This window comes from Neopsephotus bourkii, unplaced genomic scaffold, assembly GCF_033783945.1.
Source record: "Neopsephotus bourkii isolate Nb327-2 ecotype Australia unplaced genomic scaffold, CSIRO-AGI_Nbou_v1 NB_740, whole genome shotgun sequence".
Taxonomy (NCBI): Eukaryota; Metazoa; Chordata; class Aves; order Psittaciformes; family Psittacidae; genus Neopsephotus; species Neopsephotus bourkii.
Window position 1 is genome coordinate 2,810,095 of NW_026901238.1, and position 25,575 is coordinate 2,835,669.

The following is a 25,575-nucleotide window of genomic DNA, read 5'->3' on the forward strand; positions in this document are numbered from 1 at the left end:
GATCCCAACTCCCTTTCCAAAAGCCCATTTCCCACTGCTCCATCCCCCCCCCCCCCCAAAAAAAAAAAGCATCAGTTTCATCTGTTGGTTGCAGGGACAAGATGTAGAGGCAGCAGCCATCTGACCTTCCCCCCCCCACCCCGGTTAGTGGTGGTTTCCTCTTCACAGACGCCGCAGCAGTGACTGGGTTTTATATCCTGCCTTGCAGCCGGTGCAGGTGGTGACAGGGAGATGGTGTAGCGGGTGATGGGACACAGCTCTCCCCTCAAGGTCCCTCTCACTCCATGACATTCACAACCTGAGCACTACAGGCATGAAGCTGAGGGCATGGAGGAGCCTCCAGCAGCTGCGTGTGGGGAAGAGAAAAGCACAACTTCCTCCCTTTTTTCTCCTGAAAAGGAAGTGCTGAAATCGCACACCCACAGATAAAACACAATTCTTTCACCAGCACCAAACCTGCCGGCAATGCTGTTCCCCCTGCTCATACCGGGCCCCAAGGAGGGCAGTATGCTCCCTGGTGGGATGTCATCCTTTTTGGGCTCTGGCACATCATCCCCACCACCACTGGGATTCCACCCCAGCTCCAAGCTAAGCAGCTCCACTCTCCCTTCCTGGGGGCCTGTGGTCAGCAAAGGGGCTGCCCTGCAGGAAAATGCCACCAGAAAACAGCACTGTTCTCACACTGTCATAGAATCATAGAATAGTTAGGGTTGGAAAGGACCTTAAGATCATCCAGTTCCAACCCCCCTGCCATGGGCAGGGACACCTCACTGTCCTTACAGTGCACCTCTGGATAACTCTCTCGAACTAGTTTCCACCAGGGAAGCCATGCTGGTGTAAACACACCAGTAAATATCTTCCTGCAGGCCACTGGTTAATTAAGGAGCTCTTTTCATAACAAGTTAACAAATAATGCATGCGGTTACAACAAATTGCACTCTTGCTTTGCCATGCATTCACTAATCATCACTGCTGTGCTTTGCAAGCCAGGACAGTGTTTTACGAAGTGCAAACTTTACAAGAACTGGAGATAACAGGAGCTTGAGTTGAGGGCGAGTCCAGAAAGCACAGGGGTGCCTGTGAACAAAGCTTCCCAAAAACCAGCAGCTGAGGTTTTGAGAAAACCCAGCAGATTTAGCTTTAATACTCAGGTCTCTGCAGTAGGGACCACTCATGCTGCAGACAACAACAATAAGGAACTGTAACAGGCCATTTACAATCCATGTTGAGCAGTGCCTTTGTCACAGCAGACCTGCTTTCCCAGTGCTATGGGATGGCGCCAACAGCCACAGCCGCTTCCACTACAGAGCAGAAGTGAGATTTCTTTTGAAATTAAATCTCAAAGCCATGACTGCACAGGAGGCAGCTCGGTGAGGAACAGCAGCAGCAACAAACCCGCTCACCAGAATCGTTTGAAGGTGTCAAACTTTTAACACTGCGAATTTTTATACCAGAGAAGCATACACGAAATCAAAAGGCAGAGCAATCTTGCATATGGACCATCTGCATGTTGTATCTGTGCAGTGTCCATCACCATGACAGCCCCAGCAAGACTCCCAGGACATCTGCAACACCAGCACAACACAGAAACCACGATCCAACCCATCTGAAGTGCAAAAGGTTTATTGAGCGGCTGTGTGACTGAGCCTGCTCAGTTTTCTCCTTACAGAGACTTTGGAGAGGTGTCTTCAGATCCACTCTGTGAGCACTTGGCAAGCCACCCGCTGCTCCAACAAGCAGAGGTAACCAGAACACACGTCCAGTGCCGCTCTGGGTTGTTTCTGCCTTCCTCAGCCTGAAGACATGAGCAGCTCACATCTGTCCTCTTGGAAGGCGCTATCAGTGATCTCGTCTAATAAGCCCACTTCTTCTGGTGTCTCATGCCAAGTCCACCATCAAGAAGACATTTTTAGTAGATGAGTCACAAACCACACTGGAAACAGTCTCTTTGTGGTGTTATTCTACACCTTCCTCTCCAGAGCTCTACCAGCTGCCAGAGGAGATACTGTGGTCAAAGATCTCATGATGGAATATTCTATGAAGAGATGTAAAAAAAAAAAAAAAAAAAGGGATTTTTAAGCAGCCCATTTTTGTTAAAAGCACTGGACTCACATGTTGTATCAGCATAACATGCAAAGTATTTTCTTCATGCATAACTGCTTCATCAATAACCAAAACCAGATCTAACCAACACTGGCAGATGCCAAGTACCACCTCTAGAGACTGGTTTTGGGGAGATGCTCTATAGCAGAGCACAGTGCGCTAAAAGCAGCAGTAGGCACATTTTTATTACTTCGGTGCCTCCAAACTCCAGTTTTGAGATCCCAACTCGCTACAGCATTGAAGCAAAGAAGAAAGTCAGTGCACAGCTCAAAGATGGTCCTTCTGAAGACAGAGGCTGGCACCTGGCAGAACACTGGGTTTCCGAACAAAGGAGCCCCTTTGTCCCAGCACAGTTCTGGTCTGCCGTTTTGCAGGGTCCCTAATGGTATTTCACAGTCAGTTTAGAGCTTCACCCCTGGAACGCTTACACTACGCCAAGTAAACAGCAGCTCTGCGGATTCCTGGCAGCATTCGCTACACCAGTTAAGTAAACCTACCGTTTGCTTCCTGTGGATATTCATGATGTGAATGTCTTCGCTGCGATACTCCTCATCATGCTTATCCAGGGGAATTTTTTCCAGCTCAAAGTCCAACTGAAGCAGCTGGTTATCAGAGAACACACAAATCAATTGAGATGACACTGACTGCCCTTTTGAACTAAGCACGTTCAGTTAAAGAAGTCCAATATACCTGCGCAAGGGCAAGAAGCCTTCAGCGACTGGAACCTCTATGCTCAGACAGTTCCACTAAAGGCCTCCACAAAAATATCTTCCCACTGTGCAGCACATTTACTCTTGTTTAACTATTCCAGCACCAACTCAAAGCTACAGACACATTGCAACATTTAAGAAAAATCTAAAAGCTCATGATAAAACATTCTGCTTCCTCCAGTCTGCAAAGTGCTAAGCCAAACCACAGTACCTGCCTCTGCCAACATTCTCAGCTGGAGGGGAAGGAGAGAAAAAAGGCTGAAAAACCCGAGTGTCAACTCTGCAGTATGCTCAGATTAACTTGCCTGAACCCTGGCAAGCTAAGGAATGAAATAAATTACAAGAAAGCAGCCATCATCCTGAAACATCTACACCTATTGAGTTCATTGTGGGAGTGGCACCTCCTCAGAGCTGATCTCAGTTATAGCAACCCTCCTCACAGTCAGGTCCCACGAGTTTGAGGCATGGCTGATAATCAAAGAGGTGCTGTTAGTAACACATGCAAATCACTCTGGAATTCTTGCCCTTCCCCCTTTTTTGTAGTGGTATTATTACTACGTATAATCCATTACTCCTGCACAAGGGCTGCTTTTCCGCAGACTTCACAGGTGCAGAGTTAAATCCTGCACTTACCATCATCCCCACAGCATAGGAGGGATTCAGCTGTTACTTACCTGCACAGAACATACAGCTGGACCACTGAATTATATCACCTATTAATGTTCTCTCAGGAGGAGAAAACCTCTTCCAGAGAAGCTATACTGCCTAGCAGAGTCCTGAGTTCCTGAGCAACTCTGGAACGCTTTACCTGTATTTTTTCCCTCTGCTTTCAACGGAACATGCCAAAAGAAAATAAATTTTCACCAGACTAATTTTTAATGCTCCCAATAACCTCTGGTAACATCAAGACAACCACAGGTATTGCCTCAAGTATGGTGGCCCTTTTGCAGATGTGGCAGGTCTCATGAGCTAGACAAGCTTTTAAAAAGCAAGTCCAGCTGCCTGGATCAAAAACATTAATGCAGTTCAGTAGGGCAAGAAGGGTTAGCACTGTCTTTTAAGGGAAGGAAAGCTCAGTGAGTATCCAGAAAGTTTCTACTGGTAAGTTGGAGAATAACTTCAAAAGTCACCATCCGAATTTCCTACCCCATCTCAAGAAAAGCGTGTCTCTCCCCCTACAAACTCTGCTTTGTGCAGTCAACCTGAATCTGTATATGGAGCAACTGTCACTGATGTTCAGCTTATCCAATACAAAGACCTCCTGTGTCCAAGATATCTCCCTAACGCTCAAAAAGCGCACGTTAAAAACACTTACCTCAAAGTATTTTCTCTCAATTTCAGGATTCTTTCCCATAGTCCTCTGTTCGTAACAGCACAAGATGCACGTATCAGGGCCAGTAAGATCTTTCAGTGTCTTCAGTAATGGTTCTAATGACTGCCCAAGAGAGGTTAAGTATTTCACACTTAGATTTCAAGTTCATTTTACTGTCTCTAACTAGAGAAAGTCTTCACCCAAGAGAGAACTTTCCAGTTTTGCTTTTCAGGGACTTATTTTTAGTCCTTTAACTGGGACAAAAAGAACATGGGGGCAAGCTGAAAAGCAGAGGAGAAAGGGAGACTGCATAAGAGGAGTTTCACAGACTGACCAAGAGAACTGAACTAGCACCAAAGCCAAAACCATCCCACACTGCCGAGTGGGTATTTCCTCAAGGCACACAACAATGCCCATTTCTTGACGTGGTGCTTCAATAGAGGAAGTTTTCTCAACTGTTCTTGAAACATGGCTCAGATCCAGACCACTACGTTACAGGAACAGGACCAACGTGCAGGGAGCCAGCAGTAACACCACTGAAAGGGCACTAGGACATGGTGGTCTTTACGTCTTCTCCCTTTTCTTGCAACTTCTGTTAGCTCTCTGTGCTGTGCACATCCTATAGAGTTCCAGCTGAGGAGATGGGGCAGACTACAACAACCGCTTAGCTGGAGCATGATTTCTCCTTTTGCCTTCCCAAGGGAAGCATAAGGAGAACCCAAACAGTGCAGATGCAGCACTTTTCAGCTTCATTTACCAATACATTAAACAGCTCACAACTATCAGTCACAATGTTTTCCTTACCACTTCATTCCCAGTGCTAAAAATAAAAAGGGGGGGGTGGGGTGTGGAAAGGCGCAAATATTGTTTGCTTTCTTTTTTAAGCAAAGTCTCCAGGTGATTTTCCAATCACTTTGAACCTCTTAAAAATGCCTTTTCCAGACTTCTACGTATTCTTCTAACCATGGGGATCAAGATGCAAGCACTATAGTGATTTGAACACTTCTCAGCCTGAACCTATGCCTTTCCCAAGGAAGTTTTGCATAGGGGCTTTGCAAACTCCTCATTTACCTCCTCATAGTAAATGCAATCAGCCATTAGTATATAATCAGGGGGAGGCTGAAATTCTGTTACATCTTCACCCCTGAAAAGTAGAGAGAAAACAAAAAGGTGAAAACAAGCTTCAGAAATGATGCAACACACAATACTACAGGACTGAACGTGAACTTTACTACTATGTTCTTATATCCAGCTCCCCTTTTACAGTAGTGTTTCCAAGTATATTTGGCAATTTAACAAAGCAAGCGCAGGCGCGCTGTTAAAGCTGAACAGAAACGTTAAAAGGATCATACAAACCATTTCAGTACCTTGGCTCGGACTGACCCTGTGACCAGATGTTTGTTGTTCTCTATATTAACCATCAACAGCTCCTGCAGTTCCTCAAGGTCGGTAACTGTCACATTTGCCCTGTAACACACACACGCACACGGTTACGCCCCGGGCCCCTCACCACAGCGCGCACACACACAAAACACGCTGGTTTTGCAAGAATTCAGACGGTTTCACACAGGTAACACAACAAAGCGGGCTACGAGGCTGGCGAACAGCTCGGAGGGACCTGCCCCTTCCCGGCAGCCAGCGCTGTCCCCGCTTTGCCCGCGCCCACGTCCACGCGGCGCGGACCGGCGCGGAGCGGAATGGAGCTGCCGTAGCCGCTCGTAGCCTCCGGCCGGCGCCGCTCACCCCAACGTCGCTGCCATGATGCCAACGGCGCCGGTGCCGGCGCCCAGCTCGAGGACGTGGCGGCGGGCGAGGGGACAGGCACCGGTCTCCAGGAACTTGGCGAGCACCAGCGCGGCGTCCCACACGACGCAGCCCACGCCGCCCGCCGCCCGCTGCTCCAGCCGCAGCGCCGGCCCGCCCCGCCGCTCCAGCTGCCTCACGAAGCCCGCCATAGCCGCGGCTGTGAGGCGGCGCGGACCCGCCTCCCGAGGCCGTCCCGCGCGCGCCGCTCCCGCCGTCGGCAGGGCGAGAGGAAATGGCGGCTCCTGGCAGCGCTGGTGTCCCGGTGCCTGTCAGGGGCTCTGCGCTGCTCAGCCGCTGTCCCTGCGCCCGTACGGGCAGCTGCGCCCTCAGGCAGCACGGGTCCCTATGGTTTACATGGCACACATGCAAACCGCTGCCCTCCGTGAACCCCGTCCTGTAAGCTGACTGTTAGCTCCGTGAAAGCATACCCTGCACTAGAAACCCTTGTTTGACAGAAGAACGTAGTTCTACTGTTTACTTGCCACGCAGTCAGGCTTCCCTCAGAGGTGAGAAACCTCCCGTTTGGAAACGGCATGCAGGAGCTCGCCTGGCCGCCAGTCAGACCCTCCCGATCTAGCCCATGAGACTGGAGAAGCTGACATGAGCAACGTGGTCTAGTGGAAGATGTCCCTGCCGTGGCAGGGGTTGGAAGTGGATGAGCTTTAAGCTCCCTTCCAGCCTGAACCATTCTGTCATTATGTGATTAAACTCCAGCCAGTGGAACATGCTGTGAAGAAAACTTTTCACGTTTGAACTGGCTGAAAATTAACACACAGCGGTCCAAAAGCTGCTTCGCAAGTTGTTCCGTGCAGCCTGCAAGCGCTGTGGGCATGCAGTCCCACCAGAGCCAGAGGATGGCCAGAAATCACGGGGGTTGTAGGCCCTCGCCCAACACTTAAGCTTCCAGAAAGGCTTAAAAAAGGCAGTTGAATATGAATTGGCAGTGCATCAACATCTTTAATTGTAAAGGCTTTTGGTTTTTTTCCTTGGACATGTTTATTACTGTTACTTCTTAGCATTTCTTACTAATGCTTGCTCCCCCAGGGAGGAGATAACAGTGCTCACTAGGGATTCCAAATTGTATATTCAGACTTCAGGGTGTTTCTGAATATTGAGTAAATGTGGGGAGAACATACCTCCCCCCAAAAACAACCCCAACCAAACAAAAAGAAACAAAACATGGTTCCTTTTGTCCCTTTTTGGTTTTGATCTGCTACAGCCGTGTCATAGCACCCACATAAGTTAATCTGTCTGCCTCCAGAGCAGGGGGAAATGCTAAAGTCAGTAACTCAGAACAGGGCCACTAGAAAGAGGTTTCTTTTTTATTCCATCTCGTTATCTGCACTTTTCCGAGGGAACTGCCTTTTCCCACACAAGCCAACTTCAAACCCAGCAATTTCATATTTTCCCCCTCTAGCATTTCCCCCCCCCCACACTTCTTTTTATCTACCCTTCTAATTATACAGCAACTGAAATGTTAATTTATTGCTCTCTTGGCATTCCCTGGAACCACACTGGTAGGAATCCGACTGAATTTGACCACTTCCACAGCCAGTTACTTCGGGAATGTGTGTTGCTGTACCCACCATATTTCATGCCGCTGGCATCGCTTCTGCTGCCCTGCCTTGGAATGGTTCTTTATTTTCCAGCTCCTGTTATGCTTGGAGGACAGTTTAATTGTGTGGTAAGCTATCCATAAACAAGGTCCCTTTTATGACTCATCCTGTGATTTATGTACTTTAGGTAAACTCCAGAGCTGGCGCTGTAAAGGTAAGAGTCACATTTTATGCATGGGAAATGAAGCTAGGAACATTTAGCTGCTGCTTTCTAGCATAAGTATCTCACGTTTTCACATTATTGCCCCCATTGGAGATCAAATCTAAGAGGTTCCTGCTTTTCCTTTATCCTTCTGGAGCTTTATTGTCCCAGCACTATTGATCAGTTGTTAAGTAGTGATGCTTTAAGCCCAGCCTGCAGGAAAACCCACAGGATCTTCACTGCACATAATTTTACCACCAGATACTAATAGAAGACTTACAGAAGAGTTACAAGCTGAGGTTTTACTGCAGAGGAAAAGCCACAATTAAGGCATCGTCTGCTTCCTGCCTGCATTCATGCATCTTAAATTTGGGACTTCCTCAAAGTTATTTTTGTGAAGTGAAGCAGCTCTTCTTTATAAAGTGCCTTCGGCCCCTTGGATGAATAGATTCTTCCCTTCCTCTCTTCCTCAGGAAAGAAGCATGAAGGGGACAGGCAGCAGAAGACTATCCAAGAGGCAGATGGCAAATGCATTTTCCCAGGAGAAGAAAATTGCCACCCCTTCCAGGTATATCACACCTCTCCTTTTCCAGAAAATTCCCAAGACAGTGGGAGCAATATAGGCAGGCCAATGAAAGGCCAGAGTGTGACTTGGAAGCCTGAACTGCTGCAGATCCCACCACAGTGCTCTTCTCCTAGTTAGGAGCCCGAAAATATGGGAACCACTTCTCTGTTTAGAGTGGCCTAGGTATCCGATGGACTCGCAGGTGTTAGGAAAGATACAAATCCCAGGGATCTGTTGTGTGTTGGGCTCAACTTCGTTGAAGCTTTGCTGATAGCCCAACTGCCAACTGAGGGGCCAAAGTGAAGAACAGCAGCCTGAAAAATTGGGGGCATTTTGTATTGCCAGAGAGTTGCTAAATGTAATTCCCAACCTTGTCCTTAGAAGGAACACGCACTGCTCAAGCTCTTAAAAATTAAGACTAGGGTGATTTATTAATCTTGTTAAGAACTCTGATACAAAGCACAGTAAAAGGCCACAGACCAGTAAATAAAATGTGGCTTCTGGCCACTTTATAAATGCTGCTACAGTACTACCAGTAAAACAGACTCACTCTCACACCAGTTCAACCAAGTAGTTCAACTGGCAAATAAAAGTTCCATTCACTTATCAGTTTAAAAATTTTAATAAAGCTTTAAGTGTTTGCTGGTTTAAATGCTACCAATTTCCAAAATGGATTCACGATTAAGTTAAGTAAGATTTAAAGGAAGTTATTAAGTTTGGAAGGCAAGACTGTTCCTAAGCCAGAGGAAACACTTCTGGCTGTAAAAGACTGCAGGAGTAGCAGACTCTATTATAGGCCTCAAATCACTTAAATTTATACAGGTTATTAGCATTATCTGTAAATATACAATATAAACAATTGTACATACATGGCATATAGCTTTGTTCAAAACAGTAGACTTTAGCTTAAGACATCTTCGCCTACCAAAACAAAAAGGCACATCTGAACAAGATGCATGCTAAGTACTAGGGATCCTTTTCAATAATTCAAGACAGGTAGTCAGTCCTTGTTCAGCCTTTCTCAAAATGATCAAGACCAACTGAGTATTTTGGTATTTAGATTTCAACCTGGGTTTTTTTTGTCTTCAGCAGCAAATCAATGGCAATTAAGACATGGCATTAAAATACTCAAGAACAGTAGCTGTCACTCACGAACCTCCAAGCTTACACAAAGTTAGAAGGCAAGTGGCTGGAGATTTAAAATCAGTAACACTGTGTGTCCTCATGTTGTGTCATCATCCCACTGCTCTTTTTTTAAATTTTAAACAAACAAAAGGCCACTAATGCTCAAATTTGAAGAAATTCCACAGATGCACCTTTTTTTTTTTTTTGGCTCAGTGCAATTAAATGATGTCAGTTATCAATTCACTTAGTGTAGTTTACAGTGCAAAAGATTATTTTTATACTGGCATGACTGTCGGCACTGAGGATGTGAAACAAGGCAATGCTGCTGATCACCTGAGGGTAATGCTGTTGAACAGATGCAGGCTAGAGCATGTGTAGTCTTATTTTTCCAATTTAAACCTTTTTTTTTTCTTTTGATCAGCAGCACTTTAAGAGCATAATTTGTATAAGTACTAAAATACACTGCCTTCTTTGAATAAATAAAAAGGAACTTTACAAATACTATTCCAGTGTCAATGACTACTGTGGCTAAGGTCATTGAGGAGTTTCTGCATTTTCCAGCAAAGACAGTCTGTGCAAAGGAGGGTGGGAGAGCTCCCTTTTGTAAGTCTTTGGTGGCAGTTTTGGTAGCTGAGGGCTTGAATTGTGCCGGGGTGGGACAGGGGGCACAGGCGGGTGAACCAGGTTGTTGTGACTGGCGCTGATCACACAGCAGCGGCGCAGGACTCTGGGAGAGGGTGTGCTGGGAGGAGTGCCAGGAGAGCTGGGGCCTGTGCTCGCCTCCCTGAACCAGTCGGGATCTCTGTGTAAGCATCCCACTGGCGGCGGCTGGAGGTTGAGAGGGCAGTTGATGAAGTGTTCAGGAGGCCGGAGGGGTACCGGTGGTGGAGTATCAGGCAGAGGGTCCCGGGGGGGTGGAGGAGGAGGACTGTGCAGTGGCTGGTCAAGGGGGTTAGTGTAAGCAGGAGCACGAGGCTGTATCTTTGGAGGTGGTGGCTGCCGAGGTGGAATTGCTGGAGGATCATCATCCGGCTTTAAACTTCCCTACAACATTACAAAGAAGAAATGCAGATGTTTAGATAAAGAGCAGATCTTCTGACAGATGCAGAATTCTCCTGACATTCACTATGGGTGCTCGCAGAAACATGACACTGGCATAGCTGTACCTTGGGGCTGGATACAACCTAAAGGAGCTAGCAGAGTTTGGACACTGGGGATCTGAAACTTTAAAGACAACTGCATTTGGATGTCTTTTAGACTAATGAAGTCCTGTTTGGCTAGATGGTTGGCCTCGACCATAGATTCATAGAAGGGTTTGGGTTGGAAGGGACCTTAAAGCTTCTCCAGCTCCAACCCCTGCCAGGGCAAGGATACCTTCCACTAGACTGAGTTGCTCAAAGCCCATCCAAACCTGGCCTTGAACACTTCCAGGGATGGGGCAGCCCCAGCCTCTCTAGACACTTAAGGTTGTACGAACTTAAAGATCTTTTCCAACCTAAATGATTCTGCGATTCTAGATGTCCCCTGATTTATTCTCAAAGTTACTCAATATAGGACAGAAATACCTTAGCATTAGAAGCATCCTGATCCAGCTTTTTTCGTGGAGGAAGTGGAGGAGGGTTTTGAGGCTCATCACTTAGTTTAGGAAAGCTACCCCACGAGCTGAAGAAAGTCTCTGGAGAGAGAAAAGCAGGTATTTTACTGCTTGTGCAGTATCTGAGGAACATATGCTACAATACTGAGCCAAACTAGAAGCAACTGAAATAAGCTGATCTTTGTGCTCAACAGCAACATGAACCATTAACTTCAGCTGGATGAAATTTCCCTTAATTTCTTTCATCAGATATGCACCTCACAAAGTGGTCTCCTATTTCCAGTATCAAAGATAAACATTGACATTTAACAGGCAATGCTAAAGGTCAGAAAAATAAAGTGAACTCTGAGTGAGCACTTGAATAACTTTCTCTGCAATCCTCCCTACATTGCAGAATCTACCCTGTTCACCACTGTGCCTGCAGTTTGCCCACAGGCCACTTTGGAGTGGAAGGTCTGTTCTCTCTGCCACATGGATACAGTGCAATTCAAATTTGGAAATTCAGACGCTTCATTAACAGGTCTGCAACACTTGTAAAGCAGGAGTATTACACACTCAACAGAGCAGATGGTATTAACTCTTACAGCATTTCAGGACATTTTTAGTCCCTCCTTTTTACAGAGGGGGGAAAAAACTTCCGCAAAGTTAAGCAACAACACAACCTCCCAGCCCCCCAGCTGTCTGTGACTTGTCACACCTTTGCTTTGCTCTCTGAAGTGCACAGAGCTCTGTATCAATACATTGGGCACGTGTGCTCTCCAGTCTGAAATTCTAATATTCTGAAAAAGTCTATGTGCCCATGTAATAAGGGAGTAAAACGAGAAGCTGAAAACAGATAAATACAGGATATCCCTCACTGCTGTGGCTGGTACACAAAGTACCTCATCTTTCCAAGCAACAGCACAGTTATTTTCACTGAGTGGCAATACGAAATTATTGTGTTGCTTCATTTGTAGCGTTAAAAAAAATAAAAAATCATTGAGGGCATTCAAAATAGAAGCAAAATCATGCTAGAGCCTGGGGAAAAATAAAACAGAATTAACCCAGACGGTTTTTAGACTTTACATCTTTACTGGATATTTGATCTAAAACCTGTATAAAAAAAGTCCTCAGATCCCTAATGAATACAGCCCATATTTTCACCCCAGATTTCAGATTTTAATTCCCATTTAGTTATCCTGAAACCAGGAAAAGCAGAGTGAAATGAAACATTTAATAGAATTATGGTACTCACTTGACTGTGGCAAACTGACGGGAGCAAAGATGCTGTTGTTTCCTGTTAAAGGAAAAATCAATTAAAGACTTTCCATACAGAAGAGCTGCACTACATCACATAATGTATACTTTCAAGACTAAGGAGCTGCTCACAGCTACAAGCAAAGCTTGGGAGTGTATTGGTGGATCTGAACTAATAGTGTAATTTCTTAAATCAAGACTGCATTTTGGAGGGAGTGCCCTGACCATCCCCACTTCTGGTACTTCAGTTCACATCTCAAAACACACAGACTGGATTCCCTTCAAAGGAAATTAAATCAGAATCACTAGCATGTGATCAGCCCACAGGACCACTCCTGAAACATGCACTGGTGTGGATGCCTGCTCCTCAGCACCTTCTCTTGCAATGGATGTGCCATACATCGTAAAGCAGTAAACCACAGTACATGAAACACTGACACAACAACTTCACAGTCCACAACTAAGTTTGTCAGCTTTTCTTGTAAAGGGCTGGCATACACACCAATACATTTTGGAAGCCTGAGGGACAGTAACAACCATTATTAAAGCATATTGCACATTTACCGTAAGAACTGTTGAGGTCAATGTCTAAAAACACACTGAACTCTGAAGAAGCAGACACTGGTGGCGTAGACGGTGTGTTCGGTGAAGTTGGTGCTGATACTGTTGATTCATGCTCTGCCTCAGTGATTCTACTGAAGCTTATCTTACTTGGTTCCTTTTCAAGTGGCAGTGGATGACTTCTCAACGTGCCAGAGGTGGAGCTGTGTCTGCCAGTATTGGGCCTTATCCCAGGAGACTTCAAGGGGTAGGTTGTTTTTCTAGGCTGGAGAGAGTAAAGCTGGTTAGTACTGCTAATATTTCAGATAGCAAAACTGCCAAGTCTTTATGAGATATTTTTAAAAGTACTTCTCAAATACACCTTAAAAAGTAGTACAGCCTTTCTATAGTTGACTTGAGATACAGTCCGTTGTTAACTATACAGCAGGAGTTTACTGAAAAGTTATGGATGCAGCTTAATAAATATTTTTTCCATTTTAATAATTTTATTTTTTTTCCACAGCTATGAAGAGTCACATTTCAGATGCATGCTGACTGGGACAGAACACAGGGAAGAGCAACTCACAACCTTCAGGGGGACAGTAATGTCAGGTGCCCCCACAGGCCTGCAGAAGAGCCTCATAACAGCACTGTAAGACGAGCTTTGTGCTTGTACCTCACAAGGATACCAGGGCCCTACATGTATTCACGATTGGGGACACACTCAGATGCCTGTTGACTACATCCTCTGGGTTAGTGAGGACAAAATTCTTACATACACACATCACTGGTGTGAGTGAAACAAGACTCATTAGACTCAGGTGTAACATGATACAGATCAAAGCCGATTCTGAAGATGAATTATGTTCCCATCCTATAGTGGTATGCATGACTCCACCACATTACAGTATCCAGAACTGGACTTTCCTGAAACTCCAATAAGAATATCTGGTTTGGAAATCACGAACTAAAAGGAATTCATGCCCAGCTGCCCAGGACTGGTAGCGTGGATATCTATTTTTAGAAAATATTTTAGAGATATTACTGTAAGCAGTGTTTTTGCAACAGTAATTTCTGTCACATTTATCATCTTACTCATTCCTCTAACAGGAGATTGCTAAAACGATTTATAGCTCTCCCAAAAAACAGAGATGTCCCCAGCTACTCTGCAGTACAATTACATTGTATAAAAGACAAGTGGTGTAGAGAGGGATCTTTCTGCTTAATAAAGAACCCTGAGCTCCCGTAGCTGCTTTTTTTTTAAACCAAAATTGCTACTGCCTTGAATTGAACTGTTTTGTTCAGCAAGAAGGTTGCACCTTGTCAATTCAATTTTTGTAACAATGCACAATATTTAGACAGAAGAAAAATAGATATTAACTTCAAGAAAACACATTAATGATGCATAAAAAAGTATTTCAATTAATATCAACGTTTTGTAAGATTTCTTGATGATGTGAAATAAGAAATGTTACCACACATTCTATCAGATAACTGTATGGCTGAAAACACAAATTTGTATGACAGTATTTTAGGCTGCAGAAAAAAGTTTTCATCTGAAACGAGTATTTCTACATCAAGTAGAATGTGAATGCTTCATCCCTGGCTGTGTTCAAGGCCAGGTTGGACGAGGCCTTGGGTAATATGGTTTAGAGCGAGGTGTCCCTGCCCATGGCAGGGGGGTTGGAACTTGATGATCTATCTTAAGGTCCTTTCCAACCCTAACTATTCTATGATTCTAAGTTTTGCTGGAAAATTATCTCATGATACAGAATTCTAAAGGAAGCATATATGGCTTATTGACAGGTATTCATTTTCATAGTGGCTAGTGAGTTTTAACTGTTTAATTTGCAGGACAAGACTTACAAATCTAGGCGGTTGCTTGCAGTTTCGAGGTTCAATTTCTAATGACTTGTTGAACAGATAATCTGTAAACTCTTTTTCTGGTATCTTCCCCATAGGGTTGAGGTTTTCAAAGAATTTCTAAATGAAAAAAGGATCAATAATATTTAAAAAATAAGCATATACACAGAATTGTAATGAAGCGTTTGTAGATCACAGATCAAAATTCTAGTTTTGCATTATTATGAAGCTTATTTCCAGGAAAAACAGGAAAACATTTCCTGAAATAAATACAAAACAATCCAATGCAAGAAACAGTCAGATTCCCAGTAAGTTTTCTGACATGAAAGAATGACTTTGTGCCAAATAACTAGGCATGGTAAATTAGATCTTCTGTAAACTGTTTGCTAATGTTCTTGACTAGTGAATCGTACAGAACACAGCAGTGTTAAGGGCTGTGCAACACATCCTGTGTGCTTGCCTTAGCATTGCAGATCTGGGAAGGAGCAGAATATGATGATACAGTACAGGAGGCAAAGGTTTTGCTAGTGCTGTTTCTTAGAGGTGATTTGGATGCGATCAATTCACTATTAAGAACAGGAAGCAACAGGACAAAAGCAGGAAGGTCAATGGCAGAGACAGAGTATGGCACTGGGTCACAAGGACTGGATGGAAAGCATGGTTAGGATGGGACTGGCACTGAAGGCAGGACATGGGACAGGATAAAGCTCCGTGAATGCCTGACCACCCTGCACTAGCTGCTCCTGCTGCAGTGTGAATCTGTGGGTGGTGAGGTACAGCATTTCCATTTGTTCTTTTTGCAGGACAAACACTGCCATCCCTTGAACTTAAAGTACTTCTTGGCTTATAAATACTGTAAATCTAAAATCTTCCCAGACACATCCACAGCAATTAAATACAATGCAAACAGCATTTTAAACAGCAGTATTACTGCCCATTTAATTCTTCATGTAACAAACCTCTTTCTTGCTTCCTGCCTGCTGCTGCTCACTACTGAGATCAAGAGCTGTCCACGCAGCTTTCTGGAAAAGTTACAATTAGCTGTGCACTCAGGAAGTATGGCTGACACTTAAGGCTATTTCTTTTCAATCATTAGTACCCCCACATAAAAAAATCTTGGCTCACTGCTTCTCCATCTTCCTCTAAATTCCTTTATATTATCTGGGATTCCTCAGTCTTTGCCTTGGGTAAGTAAGCACTCAAGCATCCTCTCATTTCTGAGGATAATGCTAGCTGACACTGGCACCTCCACATCTGCTTAGCTTCTGCCATGCTGCATGACCATCATATTTGTGCTTAACTAGTACGTAGCAACTGCTAGCAGGGTCAGGAGACTTTGGTCAGAGGTATCATTACAGAATGCCTGTCTGAAGGACAGAACACACCAGGCATGTACAGAGAGTTTTGGGTTAAAAGTAACCAATTTTTCTTCAAAAAGTTCTGCTGTTTAGTCAGTATGAGTTATTCATTTTGTTCTGTTGCTAAGAAGTCTCTGATACCACACTACAGAACAATAAGGGAATGAAGAAGACCCAGAATGATGGAATCCAAGTGAGCAAATCCCCACTTCTGGCTAGCTCTTTGCGGTGGTACTTTGTTACCCAGCCTCTGTTCCCCCCTCTGCTGATGGTTGCCACTCATGCAAGATTAGCTCTAGAAGATTGTGAAGACAGGCCAGAAGAACCTGTGGCTGCCCCATACCTGGAAGTGTTTGAGGCCAGGTTGGACAGGGCTTGGAGCAAACTGGTCTAGTGGAAGGTGTCTCTGCCCATGACAGGGGTTGGAACTACTAAGGTCCCTTCCAACCCAAACCTAGCTGTGATTCTATGATTATTTGACAATTTTTTGTTCTCACATTCTTTTCCCTCTCCTGTCCCCAAACAGACATTTAATGTTCGGTTACCCGAATTTCTGGCTCTATCCGTAAACAGTAAGGCTGGTTTTGATACTGCTGAATTTCTCCTGTAATTTCAGCCACTTTTCTCCTCTTACTGAAGTTAATTAATTCTTTCCCTTGTCTTTTAAGGAAGTCAGGATTCCCTTCTTCTGTCTTCAAAATATTTGTTAGGTATATTCCTGATAAAGAGAGAAGTATTTGTGAAATTTATTTTTCATTCCAAGACCTGATTTCATTCTTTCTAATGAATAATAAAAAAGTCTGAACATAGGCAGACCTTTCCCTTTAATGCTTCAACAGTTTATCAGCTGGCAAGAATGAATCAAGTCTACATTTCACATGGGAACAATATTTTGAAATAAGGTGTTTTATCACCCTCACATAACATCCAGAGTTTAGAAAAAAACATCTTTAGGTCATTGCCATAAACAGATCACAAGTGTGGAGGCAGTGTTAAACAAAATAAGGAAATATTAATACCAATATAATACCAGTAATCCATGTACTAAACTAGAAACATAAATATTACATAAAAGACATGGCATCTTTTACCTGATCTAGTGGAAGGTGTTCTTACCCATGGCAGGGACACTGGAAATAAGAGATCTTTAACATCCCTTCCAACCCACAGGACATTCCGTCCACAGACATTATATTAAGCCTAAAAACATTACAAACCTTGGAAGCCGAAAGTCACACATATTACAGACTTCTCAGAGCTAACACAACCCTGAACAGTTCAAGCAATATTAATACATCTGCATCAAACTCAACTTAAGCCTGACAATGCACACAGTATCAGCCTGCCCTGGTGTTACTTACCAAAGAAAGGCACACAGGGTGGGTTGATTGACTTGAGCTTAGCTAGATACTTCTTGAAGTGATCTTGACTTAATTCTACTGCTTCATCCAAAACTCTTTTTTTTCTTTCCTGCAGCGCCTAAGTTGTCCAAGAAAAAAAACCAGGGATGCAAATCTCAATAGCATCGTCAACGAAAACAAGCCAATTCCCTAGCTCTCTCAGCGAAACGCAGGAACTCAAATTCAGATTTGAATCATGAGGCTGCTGTAAACAGGCTATTATTTTGTCTACCAACTTAGAAGCATAATATTGGTCTTCATTAAAAATTAAACATTTAATTCTGAATTTAACTGAAAGGCCTCGTATGTTTTTCAGAGACATAGAAAACTCAAAACTTCTAATTCATGTTTCTTTTACCATTTTAGTCAAGGGAGGCTTTGCTGCCAAATCCTAGGTGTTTCTTTTCCTTGGCAACTGAAGAACAGAATTACTACTTATGTTGTAGCTTCTCTTCCTACTGTCCATTTAAACTGTTTCAGCAGCTACTTGTTTCTGTCTCTGATGTCTGAATTTTCTGAGACTTGCTCATCCAAGTTCTTGTGATCAACTGAAATCTGATTTTTAGCTATCCCCTCCCCATGCCCTTCCACTCCCCCACTTCTTGCATAGGTAGGAAATACTCTTAAAAGTCATTCAATCCAATGTTCTCAGCCTTAGGATCCTCCTCTTTCACACCAATAAAATGTTGGACTGAATAAGAGGTTAATTTCAGACAGGGTAACAAACAGCAATCAAGCGGCTGCGGCATCTCCCCTTCTCAGGCTGAATACACGGGAGAAAACATCTGCTGAAAAGCTCCACTTCCCATTATATACCCTCTGAGACACCCAGCTCATTGTGTGTTTTTGCACATATAACTTTGAACATTTCACTTGTTTTCTTCCATGAAAGCAAGTGCGATACAGGTACCACAGATTTCACTTCAGAAATGTGTGTTACACTTCTGGAGTCTGAGTATTTTTTTTCCAACAGCAGTGCCCAAAACTTACCTCAAATGTGTGATCTAGTCTGTACACTGACACAGAGTTCACTGCACTGACGATCTCCAACACACCATTGAAATTATTCAGATCTTGAAAAACCTGCAGGATTTCTATAATCCTACTCAGCACAGCCACTCGCTCTTCAAAATTCTCAGTTTCCACTATGCACCTAATCAAAAGATGTAATTTGAGAAACACTGATAAATAAAACCTGACATTTTGCTAAATCAAAATTTTCCAAGCAAACACTGTACAGTACATCCAATATGCACATTTGGCTCTCTTTCAAGAATCTCAAGTACAATTTTATGTAATCCGTCTTACATATGTTCATGTTGGAAGGCCAAGCGAGTTTTTGGCATATCCTGTAAAATAATAAAGCAAATCCTAAGCAAGGTCCAGAGGAAACAGGGTGACTCTCATGCCACTGTATCTACAGCATCATTTTAAACTTGCTAGGTTAGTTGTACACTTAGAAGCTGCTACATCCTTCTGACTGCAGCACTGGCTATGTCCTCAGAAGTACTTAATCATAAAATCACAGAATGGTTTAAGTTGGAAGGGACTTTAAAGACCATCCAGTTCCAACCCCCTGCCATGGGTAAGGACACCTTCCATAGACCAGGTTGCTCCAAGGCCCACCCCAACATGGCCTTGAACACTGCCAGGGATGGGGCAGCCACAGCTTCTCTGGACAGCCTGTTCCAGTGCTTCACCAACCTCACAGGGGAGAACTTCTCCCTTGTATCTGCTGGGATAACATATTTAAGAAGGGGAAAATGTTACTGTGCAGGAGCAATTGCAATCAGAGAGAGGATTGAGAGCAACAGCCCTGCATACCCCAGGGTTAATGAGGAAGGAGAGCAGGAGGTGCTTCAGGCACTGGAGCAGATTCCCCTGCAGCCCATGATGAAGACCATGGTGAGGCAGGCTGTTTTCCTGCAGCCCACAGAAGTCTATGTGGAGCAGATCTCCACCTGCAGCCCATGGAGGACACCACACTGGAGCATGGGGATGCCCAAAGGAGGCTGTGAACCCATGGGAAGCCATCCTGGACCAGGGTCCTGGCAGGACCTGTGACCCCACAGGGAACCCATGCTGGAGCAGCCTGTTCCTGAAGGACTGCACCCCATGTCAGGGACCCATGCTGGAGCAGTTCATGAAGAACTGCAGCCTGTGGAAGGATTCACAGTGGAGAAGTTCCTGGAGGACAGTCTCCTGTGGGAGGTACCCCATGCTGGAGCCGGGGAAGAGTGTGAGGGGTCCTCCCTTGAGGAGGAAGGAGCAGCAGAAACAACATGCAATGAACTGACCACTACCCCCATTCCCCATCCCACCACTGATGGGGAGGAGGTAGAGAAAACTGGGAGTGAAGTTGAGCCTGAAGAAAGAGGGGTGGGTGGGGAACTGGTAACGGGGGAGTGATCTCTCCAACTTTATCTTGATCCATAAGCCTTTTGTGGTATTTTCTCTCCCTCATCCTGCTGAGGAGGGGAATGATAGAGCAGTTTTGGTGGGCGCCTGGCATCTAACCAGGGTCAACCCACCAAAATTGAAACAACCCTTCCAGTCTGTCTCAGGAAGAAGGACCATGTGACTGGCATGGCTATGAACCCTTAAACCAAAATCTGAAATTTCTGTATCATTCAACAGGTATCTCAAGATTCAAGGCAACAGAATTCAAGTAACAGAAAAATGTTTCTCTCCAAATTCCAGTAGGAGCTGATGCCACTGCCACCACCTGCACTTACTTTTCAAACCAAAGAGTAAGATTTGTAGTATGACGAATCATTTTCAACAGATTTGGGGAGTTAATTTCCTTATCTTCTTTAGTCCACACACTACCAACAAGTTCAGAAGGCTGTACTGCCCTGATGACAACAAAACAAGATGCAGAAGAATACTCAATACAAATAATAACTGTATGTTCTGTGTTTGCATTAAAAGATTATTTCTTCCCTTAGCCATGACTTGATATTTCACAAATACAATTCAATCTAATCTACTGCAAAACAGTTACGTAAAATAACTTTTTGCTGAGTATTTGAGTCTAGAAGGAAATACATTTCTATCTTGATTGAAATTGGCATTTTTTAATAAGTATTTTCAGATAAGACAATTACAAAGGAGTAAGTTTAATTTCCTACAAGTGTACGACAGCAACTTCAGCATAGTTAGTTTTAAAATTGTAAGCTGAAGTACGTAGACCAACCTCCTGGAAAAGTAGCCTATTTCAATAGAAAACCTGCTGTCTGAGGCACAAAAGGATGCCTCACCTTCGAGTTTTCTGAGACCTTTAAGGATTTCTGCACAGCAAAACCTAGCTCTCACATCAAGGCCAGCTCTGTTTATCACAGGTAACAACAGAGCTAGAAAAGAACGGAATACGTATGGTACCAGACCAAGAAAACCTCTTCAGAACTAGAGGGCCTTGATGTCCCAGTGCTGTGGTTATATGCATGTAACAGCTGGGCCTTTGCTATGCAGCTATAAAGAACAGGAGCAGACATAACTGTTCTCTTTTTATGATGCAACAAGCATTTCTTATTAATGTACCACTAAATTTGCTTTTAACAGGGAGACAATACAAGTTAGTATTATCTACTCATAATATTTTAGTGTCCTTCCTGTACTTATTTATGTTGTCAAAAGTCTCATATGGAGTTAAAAAAAAACCCTTTTCCTTGCATTTTTTGATATGGAACAGATGGCAAGAAAACACTGCTCCATAAACTGAAAGTCAAGGGGATGTACTTGTGAGTGACTGTATGAAATGGAACTCTTTCTTGCTCAAACAATCTAAAAAGAGACACCTTAGCTCAATCCTTACCTATAGAGGTCAGACTCAAGAAGTGTTAGCTGTCGAGCAATCTCTATAGGATGCAGAGTCATGAGGTCCAGTGTTTCACTGTGCCCAACACGCCAAATGTGCCACTCGACTGGGGGAGGAGGACTTTCAAAGGTGATGTTGTGACTAATTCCATTTGCTTGAGCTTTCTTTCTCTTGATGATTTTAGCAATTGATTCCACCCACTTCTTCATGGATTTTCCTGCAAAACAGAAACCACAACTTTTTCAGTACGATCTTCAAAGACTTTTGAAAATGCAGTGAAATCAACCCCCCCAAAAATTTGTATGTGCAGTCAGCATTCTGCATTTCTGCAAGCACATTAATTAGGTTTGTAGTTCTGTAGTTCCTTATTCTTAGGAGTTCTTGCGCCTGCATTAGTTGGCAAATACAGACACGTGAACAAATTTTTGGGTGCTCACTTGTGTTTAACCACATCTACTGGCAGTTTTGGTGTGGAAAAAAGTGACTCTGTACCCACTATATTTTACTTTTTCCCTTCAGCTGCAACTGTCTCCACTTTGATTGCTAGCTTCACCTACTTACAGGAGAGCTACTAAAAAAGTAAACAAGTGAGAACTTTGCACCATGCTGTCCTAGTGCACTGCAGAACAAAAAGGCTGGAGAAATACATGTTTACAATACCAGTCCAACCAGCATTCACAGTAGACAAAATAGTGGACAAGACAGGAAGCACCTGAAGCAGTTCCGAGAAAAATACCTTTTCAGAGACTCACCAAAACTGAATTATAGAATCATAGAATACGGTTCGAAAGGACCTTAAGATCATCAAGTTCCAACCCCCCTGCCATGGGCAGGGACACCTCACACTAAACCATGCCACCCATGGCTCTGTCCAACCTGGCCTTGAACACCACCAGGGATGGAGCATTCACAACCTCCCTGGGCAACCCATTCCAGTGCCTCACCACCCTAACAGGAAAGAACTTCTTCCTTATATCCAATCTAAACTTCCCCTGTTTCAGTTTTAACCCATTACCCCATGTCCTATCACTACAGTCCCTAGTGAAGAGTCCATCCCCAGCATCCCTATAGGCCCCCTTCAGATACTGGAAGGCTGCTATGAGGTCTCCACGCAGCCTTCTCTTCTGAACAGCCTCAACTTTCTCAGCCTGTCTTCATACGGGAGGTGCTTCAGTCCCCTGATCATCCTCGTGGCCCTCCTCTGGACTTGTTCCAACAGTTCCACGTCCTTTTTATGTTGAGGACACCAGAACTGCACACAGTACTCCAGGTGAGGTCTCACGAGAGCAGAGTAAAGGGGCAGGATCACCTCCTTCGACCTGCTGGTCACACTCCTTTTGATGCAGCCCAGGATGCGGTTGGTTGGCTTTCTGGGCTGCAAGCGCACACTGAAGCCGGCTCATGTTCATTTTCTCACAGACCAACACCCCCAAGTCCTTCTCCGCAGGGCTGCTCTGAATCTCTTCTTTGCCCAACCCGTAGCTGTGCTTGGGACTGCTCCAACCCAGGTGTAGGACCTTATTCCCCTATGGTCAGCAATGGTTAACACAGAGACCTCAGCAGAAGATAAACTACTGTTCTTTAAGTTTGTCTCAGAATTATATTGCCCAATGTATGGTCTGGCAATCTGAAAAGTAAAGTCTAGCTTTGCCAGGACAATGACTAAAATTGACAGGCTAACACTGTTGCCCTCCACATAGGCTGAAAAAAACCAACTGCTAGTTTGTAAGGGATTGCTCCAGAGCAAGTGACACCAAACAGGTCAAGGATCATCTCCTAAAAGGATAATGATTTTCAGCTGGAACTTTCAATAAATGCGAGAACAAGCTGGAAAAAAAACCTAGTCTCAGTAACTAACAGGGAAGGAATTCTCTACAAATACAACACAGGGAGGAGGGGAGGAGGGAGGTGACAGTCTGAATTACAGTCAGACAAGGATGAACATTACTGTCCAGAAGTAAATATCATAATGCTTGAAGTAATTTTTGGTAGCTGTTTAGGCTCCAGGCAAAAGCTTGCTTATGTAAAGGAGAGTCTCATTAACAGCTCAATTAAACCCATTACAATTACTCATGTGTGTAAAGATATTCTCATGCCTAAAAGCTGTCAGGATTAGACCGCCAGACTGTACCGAAACGTGGAAGAACAACAGGACCACCAATTACCATACCTCTTACACTGGAAATGAATGTCTCCAGTCTCTCTAGTAGCTCCAGATCTCTTTCGAAATCATAAAAATGGTGCTCTACCCAGTGACGAAAAACATTCAATATTCTGAGGAAGGAGAGAGAAAAAAACAACAATTATGTTTGTTTTTAAGGACTTCCAAGGCTCATCCCATATAAACACCAAATGAAACACGATTCTACAAAAGCTAAGTTACAGATTCATGTTTTTGATTACTATCAACATACATACGGACAAAGGGGCAGAACAAAGACTAAGCATGGCATTAATGACCACAGATGTCCCCATGTAATTAAAACCTCGTTTTCTAGTCTTAGCATATACTTATGCTATATATACATAATATTTATATTTATATATATATATATAGTTTGGTGGGTTTTTCTAAATGTTATATAAAGAATGCTAGTATTGAGGTGGTTTCAGAAAAGGGAAAACATACCAAATCAGATAAAACTGTTATTCTGACATAATTTACAGGTATTTTTTTTAGCTAAAAAAAGCTAACTAGGTTTTCCCATTTGGTAAGAAACAATTTGTATTTGTTCCTTTCCTATACACAAATTTCAGCTTAGAAGTTTTTGCAAGTATACTGGTCCCCTTTTGCAACTTTTAATTACACAAATGGCCATGCTAGATTCAGTACTTCCTTTAAACAATACTTTACTACTACTTTACTTACTTTAGACACTAAACTTTCTCTTGATTTTTCTCTATTTTCTTAAGAGACCACTAATATACAAGCCTGTAAAAGTGAACTACAACTGCTCTTCTGCCTTCTTTGCTTAGGATGTAGCAGAATAAAAACCTGTTTCGGCTCTTCTTCAGGTAAACAAGTTGAGCTTATACCTCAAAACTTTGACTGAGCAGGGTGCACCATATCTCTTTACATGAAGAGTGACCAAAAATCTCCAACGTCAGCTGGTACAACAGATCTTCCCTGTGCCAGTTCAACAGGTGGGACAGGGTGATGGAACTAATGGAGAGCCCTCAGACTCAGCAGAGGAGATGGTTACAGTGACATGTGGTTACTCCTGCCCCATTGCCTTTGCAGAAGTGGCTCAGCTGTAAGTCAAGTGCTGCTGAACTCCTCTAGTCTTTGCAGCTTAGGATATTAAGGTAAACCAGGAATAACTGTGTATCAGACTATTACTTTTGGTGGCTCAGCCCTGTAGATCATGGATAAGAACATCTGAGTGGGGCAGGGCAGAAAACTGATCTGTAATTGTAAGTCAGAACAGTAGAAAAGCTTCTGGTTTAGCTTTGTCAAATGAAGGGCACTCTATGTGGATACATGGAGAAGTTAAATTGTTTTCCTCTTCCCAGTACATAACTTAAAGAATAAGGTTTATCCCATGAAGAGAACAGCCACCCAAACAGATCATTTAGGCTGGAAATCAGTGGCAGCTTGTAACTGTCAAAGGTGTGATGTTTTGAACCAAGTTTCCAGTAACAGTAATGCAGAATCCTATCTAATCAGTCTTTGCCTTTGCGATACCATGGTAGGAATACTGCAAAAGCAAGAAAGATTGCCTGGTTCTGCTGACTGCATTTCCAGCTTAGCTCCTCCTCTTTCTCATGACCTCACATGTATTTAATCCAGTCAAAGACATTACCATTTCCACACCTGTGCACTGCAGAGCATGTCTACAGCATTTTCTACAAGATGGGGAGTAAGTGCTTAGGAGTGGAAGGAGGGAGGGATGAGTATCTTGATGTTCTCCACCTTCTTCGCAAATCTCAGATCTCTCTGAAGTAGGGGTCAATGCTATTAATAATACTGGAATTTACAAAAAGCTGGGCATATCAACCTGCCAGCTCAAATTCAGACACTTATTTTTCAGACACGTATTTTCAACACACTTATTTTCAACTGTAAGACAGTGAAGAGTTTCCAGCTACCAGAAACACATAGTATTTCCTAAATCCAAATATTAACCGTAAGCCACAGAAGGGGGTCTGTTAAATAGCAGCTTTAAACCACAGGTCTCATCAAGAACGCATTAGGGGACTCAGCTCACCAACCACAGCATGACTTAGACAGTAAAGAGGAGCTGTCATGGTAAGAAGTACAAACCAGGAACCAAACCCAAAGAAACCTGGAAACTTTGGAGCGTGGCACAGATTTCAAACAGCTCGAAGATAACATACAAAGGCAAAAGTGCTAAACTACTTTTGGAAATTAATAGCAAGAAACATGG

The 25,575-nt window shown here is 43.6% G+C and overlaps 2 protein-coding genes across 2 annotated transcripts in view; both read right to left on the reverse strand.

The window, feature by feature from the left end:
• Window positions 1-1,607: 1,607 nt before the first annotated feature.
• On the reverse strand, window positions 1,608-6,118 carry VCPKMT (valosin containing protein lysine methyltransferase). Its single transcript, XM_061354602.1, has 6 exons — window positions 5,869-6,118; window positions 5,482-5,592; window positions 5,197-5,269; window positions 4,129-4,248; window positions 2,601-2,705; window positions 1,608-2,035 (listed from the first exon to the last, which is right to left on the reverse strand). Exons 1-6 carry the CDS (start codon window positions 6,078-6,080, stop codon window positions 2,021-2,023), a joined length of 636 nt encoding a protein of 211 aa, XP_061210586.1. The 5' UTR covers window positions 6,081-6,118; the 3' UTR covers window positions 1,608-2,020.
• Window positions 6,119-8,659: 2,541 nt separating this feature from the next.
• The window catches only part of SOS2 (SOS Ras/Rho guanine nucleotide exchange factor 2), a 58,802-nt gene continuing 41,886 nt past the window's right edge, over window positions 8,660-25,575 (reverse strand). Inside the window, exons 13-23 of the mRNA XM_061354604.1 lie at window positions 23,358-23,461; window positions 21,185-21,404; window positions 20,106-20,225; window positions 18,361-18,523; window positions 17,332-17,449; window positions 16,516-16,688; window positions 14,616-14,732; window positions 12,774-13,035; window positions 12,208-12,249; window positions 10,945-11,054; window positions 8,660-10,423 (exon numbers count right to left, since the gene is read on the reverse strand). Of these exons, the coding sequence (XP_061210588.1) occupies window positions 9,914-10,423; window positions 10,945-11,054; window positions 12,208-12,249; window positions 12,774-13,035; window positions 14,616-14,732; window positions 16,516-16,688; window positions 17,332-17,449; window positions 18,361-18,523; window positions 20,106-20,225; window positions 21,185-21,404; window positions 23,358-23,461 (1,939 nt within the window). The 3' untranslated portion in view covers window positions 8,660-9,913. The remainder of the gene's footprint in view (window positions 10,424-10,944; window positions 11,055-12,207; window positions 12,250-12,773; window positions 13,036-14,615; window positions 14,733-16,515; window positions 16,689-17,331; window positions 17,450-18,360; window positions 18,524-20,105; window positions 20,226-21,184; window positions 21,405-23,357; window positions 23,462-25,575) is intronic.

What these genes read in the sequence shown, in the direction of transcription:
- VCPKMT (XM_061354602.1), bottom strand. Translation starts at nt 6,080, where the DNA reads ATGGCGGGCTTCGTGAGGCAGCTGGAGCGGCGGGGCGGGCCGGCGCTG. An exon ending in ATCATGGCAGCGACGTTGGG is followed by an intron (nt 5,593 to 5,868) that starts GTGAGCGGCGCC and finishes TGTGTGTTACAG; the next exon opens with GGCAAATGTGACAGTTACCG. An exon ending in TTGAGAGAAAATACTTTGAG is followed by an intron (nt 2,706 to 4,128) that starts GTAAGTGTTTTT and finishes TCTGATAACCAG; the next exon opens with CTGCTTCAGTTGGACTTTGA.